Here is a 6,000-nt window from a genome sequence, read left to right on the forward strand (position 1 = left end):
TTTTTTTTTTTTTTTTTTTTTTTATGCCTAGGATCCGCCGAGCCCGCCGGGCTTATGCCAGGCAGCCCACAGCCCGTAGAGTGCGTGGTGCACCCCGGACCAAGCGTTAATACCTAGGGGGAGGCTAGCACAGGACCCTACCACCATAACTCCCCACTTAAGATGTGTTAGCAACTACGGAGTTTCGATTTTGAACCTCTGCAATGAAGTGCCTAAAACCGAACCAACTTAGCTGCCCACCGGTGGGTATATCAAAAATAAGTTAATGACTTACCATGAAAAGAATTCTTAAGGGATTGAGATAACTGAAGTACTGAAGTTGGGGTTTCCTTGAAGAGTACAACATGGCTTATTTGAGGCAAATTGTTCTTCCATTTGAGCATCCTCATGGATAAAATGTAATCAAAAGTATCTGCGTAGACAAATAAACATAACCAAATAGATGTCAGGGGAGGAAGCAAATCATCTTCGAACTCAATACTTCGAGAAGATTACAACTCAGATTTGCTAGTGATAGTCGTTATCTAGGATCAGCAATCTTACTTGATGGCTACAACATGTAATGTTTTTAGAAGGCATTCCGATGACTTTTTCGCATTATCAAGAAAGTGATTTTTCCGAAGCATCATGCCATCAGCCCGTAGAGTGCGTGGTGCACCCCGGACCAAGCGTTAATACCTAGGGGGAGGCTAGCACAGGACCCTACCACCATAACTCCCCACTTAAGACGTGTTAGCAGCTACGGAGTTTCGACCTGGAGACCTCTGCAATGAAATGCCCAAAGCCGAACCAACTCAGCTGCCCACCGGTGGGTATATCAAAAATAAGTTAATGACTTACCATGAAAAGAATTCTTAAGGGATTGAGATAACTGAAGTACTGAAGTTGGGGGTTTCCTTGAAGAGTACAACATGGCTTATTTGAGGCAAATTGTTCTTCCATTTGAGCATCCTCATGGATAAAATGTAATCAAAAGTATCTGCGTAGACAAATAAACATAACCAAATAGATGTCAGGGGAGGAAGCAAATCATCTTCGAACTCAATACTTCGAGAAGATTACAACTCAGATTTGCTAGTGATAGTCGTTATCTAGGATCAGCAATCTTACTTGATGGCTACAACATGTAATGTTTTTAGAAGGCATTCCGATGACTTTTTCGCATTATCAAGAAAGTGATTTTTCCGAAGCATCATGCCATCTTCCTCCATTAGCTTTCCCTGGTGCTTGAATCACGCAAGAGAAGGATAACACTACGCTGTTGTCGTGGAAAACGATTAAATTCGACCTAATTATTTTATGCAAAGGGAAAGTAGACAAAAGGAAAATAATCATGATCAACTATAAACATTTTTAGCTAGGGAAAATTTTTAATAATAGAAGAAATTTGTAACTTACTAATTCTATAGAAATATTTGTAATTCTATTGTAGTGCACGCTTGTATATTTTGAAAAAAAAAAAAAAATCGATCACTAACTAATTTATGGGTGCGTTGGAAAAATCATTTTTTAGTTCGTGTTTTACTAACCACACCTGTATCATGATGTCCGCAGAAGAGATGGCTAAAAACAATCGCCGTAGCCAGAGTCCTCGACTTTGATCTTTTCCAGGGTGCTTCGGCCTCGCTCGAAACACCTTCCCCCATCCTTGGTGAAGAGCGTGCCGTCGCCAGAGACGATTCCAGCAGCGACTCGACCGAGAGGGGAACTTCACGGCGTCGCTCACTGTACCTCTTGGAGACAGCCCATGTACAGGGAGCTTCACCAGATTCAAGTACTTTGTGCAACCCGTCCTTCAAAAGCCCCTTTGAACAAGAATCGTGAATGAATAAGCTCTCAGCAATTTTCACCACACAAAAAGACTCACGGTTTGTTCCTGCTTGTCGTGCTTCTTAGAAGCATTATTGGCTGCCGGCGGAGCTGGTTGGACTTATCTGGATTTGACTGCAAAGAACGACGTTGCTGCGCGTCCTGTTCTTGAAGTCGATTTCCTCTGCTTTCTCAACTTTGACGTTACAGGGTGGCACGTACTTGGACTTGGACCTCCTGAACATCAAGACTCGAAGTTTGTCAGATGACTTGAAAAGTGAGATTGAAGGCTGAGGCCGCAAAGTGGTGGGAGATGGAGACAACGACGATGAATAGCGTGATTTGCTTTATTTACCTTCTCTAAGGAAGCGTGAATCGTTCCGGACGGTGTGGCCAAATACCTCTAGCTCGTCCGATACGTTGCATCGCTCAATGCCTTCTTATTGTTTGCACGCCTCGATTCCCGGAGCTCTGCGATATCCGGAAGCTCATGCGAGATTGATTCCCATTATCTCATTGAATGTTCGAAATTAGACGGATGTGGAAAACTTACTGAGGCAAGCACTCAAACGATCCTCCGCCCAAATATCTGGCTTTCGTCACTCCCCGAACAACAGGGATCTTCAAGCACTCGTCAACCAACACTTCTTGCAGGTTATTGAAGCACGAGAGGTCTGGTAATGTTTCAATGGATGGGCACCCCACGAAACTTAACCTTGTCAAGTTTGTCAATCTCTCAAGACCTCCAATTTCGAGTAGACTGTGGCATCCAGAAAAATCTAATACCTTCAGATGTGTTAATTGCGAAACGTCCACTCTTACAAGGGATTCACATTCTAGTACACTTAGATCTTCCAAGTTTTTCAATTTTTCAGGGCCTGGAAATTGATCACCATTCGATATTGGACCAATTTCCTGATCAATTTCCTGTAAACGCAAGATTTTCAAAGATTCTAGATGTTCAAGGCCATCAAGGTTGGACAATTTCCTGCATTTAACTGCAGTAAGTCTTGCTAAGGATCTTAATCCCTCTAGACTCCTGATCTCTTTCAGCTCTCAGCATGAATCAAGATATAATTCTGACAAGAATTCCAACCTTGACAAACTCGGTAACTCTTTCAACTTACGACAATTGTGGACAGAAAGTTCCGATAGTCCTGAGGGAAGCTCCGGCACGGATTCCAACAATGGGCAATCCACAACAGTAAGCTTTTTTAGATGGATTAAATGAGAAAGTTGAGGAAATGTGTGATGCTGACCAGTGACTTCCAAAACCGTTAAAGAAGTAGGAAGCTTTGGCAGTGATTGAAGCATCTGACAATCGTCTAATTCAAGTTTCTCAAGATGAGAAAGCTTATCGAATGTGCCATGGAAGCCAAAAACTCCTGTCCCTTTAAATCGAAGGATTTTTAGTGAAGACAACCCATCTATATGAATTTCCCCTCCTAGACTTTTGCAACCAGTGGCATCTAATTCTTCAAGGTTGCCCAATTTGCTGATAGTATTAGGTAAATTGCTCAATTTATTACTAAAAGCAATATGCAAAAATTTCAAATTTTTCAAATCCCCAATGGATTCAAGTAATTTGCAAATGCCTGCATCAAACGAGATCAATTTACTCAACCGGTGGAACTTCCTATCGTCAGTGATATGATAATGAGGGTAATTAAATCCACATGACAAGCGCTCTAATTTCACGAGGTATCCAATACTCTCTGGAAGTTTGCATAACTTGGGGCAAAAACTCAAGTCAAGGGTCGACAAATTTACTAGATGCCTAATTGAATCGGGAAGTCCAACCAATGATTTGCAACCAGCAGCATAAAGCACCTCTAGCTTCCTCAAAGAACCTATACATGGAGGAATTTCCACTATAGCAGTCTCGCTTATGTCAAGTTCCTTCAGTTTTTCCAACTTGCACATTTCTTGGGGTAGCTCTCGGAGTTCATCACATTCTTGCAAGTCCAAAAATATGAGGCTCTTGGCTGCTCCAATAGAAGGGTCAATTTGCTTCAAATTCCTACAATCCTTAAGTCGAAATATCTCTAGATTTTGAAAGGCTGATAGATTGGGAGTAACTTTTAAACAACGGCAATGTGTAAGATCTAGAACTTTCAAGTGCTTCGCCATCTGTGAAATAAAATGATTGATAAATTTTCGCTAAGAATAAAGCACTAGAAACAAAGGACAAAACAAAATGATCTTCTGACCTTAAGATGACTCCAACCTTCCCAAAGCTCTGAAATGTCACTTCCAAATAAATCCAGTATGACTAATTTCTCTAGACAAAAATTAGTGGCCACGAACGTAGGACATCCCCTCCACATTAGCCATCGTAACTCAAGAAGCAAGCTTCTGGAATCTCCAATGAGTTTTGCACCACATACCATAAGGAACCTTAAGTTCGGTAGCGTCCCAAATTGTTCAGTTGTGAATTCCCTTTTCCATCCTAACGAAGTAAAGAAAATATCCCAGTTCGTCCAGTGTTTGTCAAGACAGAGGGCTCGAACTCGACCCTTTTGAATTCCCTCCATAAATGTTGCATCAAATCAGCTAACAGTGAACCCATATATATATCACTTTGCCTTCATTCCATAGTGGTAACGTTGACACTCAAGTCAGACCACATTTTTATCATATATGTGATTATTTGTTTTTCTATGATGAAATTATTCCAATCTTTTGTCTTACCCAAAAAAAAAAAAAAAAAAATTATTCCAATCTTTTGCTTATGCTATTTGCTCCTTTTTCTTTTTCCTTCTTATATCCGATTAGAGGATCAGCGCAATCGGTCAATTCAAGGGGGGAAAAACGCGATATTGACACCAAGTGCACAAGTAACCACTAAGTAGTAGAGACTTTATTGTTTAAACCTGAAGATTTCTTCTTTTTCCTTTTTTCCAACTCGATGGAAATATCTACCATGTACAAATGCTTCCTAATCATATCGAGGAAATAATATTAACAGAGTAATTTCAGCTGTGAGGTCTAACAATTCATTCCAATCAAGAAAATTCATGTCAAAAGAGAGTAAAAGAATGATAAAGGTGACAATTACCTTATTTCTCTCAAGTACTTCCAAGGCTTCCTCATGCACCCATAGCCTACTTCGCTTCATAGGCATGTTGTAATCTTCTTGACGAACAATGTCCCTACCAAGGTCTCTCAGTTGATCATGCATTTGCACCTTTCCATCATCTCCAATTTTTATTAGCGACATAAAACTCAATGTTTCAATCCCCAACTTTGGATAAAGTTTACAAGCATCCCACATGTAGGATGCATATCTTAAATCCGCTCCAATGAAGAAGCAAGCAATATCCAAAAATATATGCTTTTCCTCATAGTTTAATGCATCGTAACTTATTTTCAGCGTTTTTTGCACTCGCTCATGTGGTACATCCTTTAACTTCTTTAAGGCATCTTGCCAATATTCTTCGTCCCGCCCACATAGATTCGAACCTATAACCTCAAGAGCTAACGGAAGCCCTCTAATAGTGGACACGACATCACAAGAGAGAGGCTCAAATTCACACGGAGGAGAGTCCTTCCTAAAGGCATGTCGACTAAACAAGATCAAGGACTCATCATCAGCTATTTCCTTGAGTGCATACTTGCATTTCACCTCAGCTTGATCAAGAACGGAACTTATCCTTGTGGTGATTATTATCTTACTTCCCATCCCAAACCAGTCGCGTTTCCCAACCAAAGCTTTAACCTGATCATTATTATCCACATCATCTAGAAGAATTAGGACTTTCTTACGTTTAAATCTAGATGCTATGATCCCGATTCCTTCATCCGTATTAGACACTAGATCATTCTCTTTTAGTATATCAAATATTAATTGTTCCTGCAAATGTGCGATGCCCTTGCTTCGCGAGGATTCTCGAATATCTGCAATAAAACTATGATCCTGAAATTGGTCGGAAAGCTTATTGTAGACAACCTTGGCTAAAGTTGTCTTACCGATACCCCCCATTCCATGAATACCGACAACTTGGGTAGCACTAGGGTTATCATTCAGCAATCTCAAAATATCCTCCACGGCATTTTCAATTCCGACGAGTTGTTCTGGAACAACCAGCTGGAAGGTCTTCTTTAACTCTCTCAATACTTTTCTGATGACCATCTCCACCAATTCTCCTTCATGGCTGTTTATAAAGCATTCGAACTAAAATGCATTAGAAG

The 6,000-nt window shown here is 40.6% G+C and overlaps 1 protein-coding gene across 1 annotated transcript; it reads right to left on the reverse strand.

The window, feature by feature from the left end:
- Positions 1–1,901: 1,901 nt before the first annotated feature.
- LOC120292653 (disease resistance protein RUN1-like) lies at positions 1,902–5,791 on the reverse strand. The gene is made up of 4 exons (XM_039310944.1): positions 4,868–5,791; positions 2,906–3,939; positions 2,363–2,797; positions 1,902–2,046 (listed from the first exon to the last, which is right to left on the reverse strand). Exons 1-4 carry the CDS (start codon positions 5,789–5,791, stop codon positions 1,902–1,904), a joined length of 2,538 nt encoding a protein of 845 aa, XP_039166878.1.
- Between the last annotated feature and the right edge of the window lie 209 nt (positions 5,792–6,000).

The sequence above is a fragment of the Eucalyptus grandis genome, chromosome 4 (assembly GCF_016545825.1).
Source record: "Eucalyptus grandis isolate ANBG69807.140 chromosome 4, ASM1654582v1, whole genome shotgun sequence".
NCBI lineage: Eukaryota > Viridiplantae > Streptophyta > Magnoliopsida > Myrtales > Myrtaceae > Eucalyptus > Eucalyptus grandis.

What these genes read in the sequence shown, in the direction of transcription:
- LOC120292653 (XM_039310944.1), bottom strand. Translation starts at nt 5,791, where the DNA reads ATGGGGGGTATCGGTAAGACAACTTTAGCCAAGGTTGTCTACAATAAG. An exon ending in AAGTACTTGAGAGAAATAAG is followed by an intron (nt 3,940 to 4,867) that starts GTAATTGTCACC and finishes TTTATTTCACAG; the next exon opens with ATGGCGAAGCACTTGAAAGT. An exon ending in TCGTTTGAGTGCTTGCCTCA is followed by an intron (nt 2,047 to 2,362) that starts GTAAGTTTTCCA and finishes CTTGATGTTCAG; the next exon opens with GAGGTCCAAGTCCAAGTACG.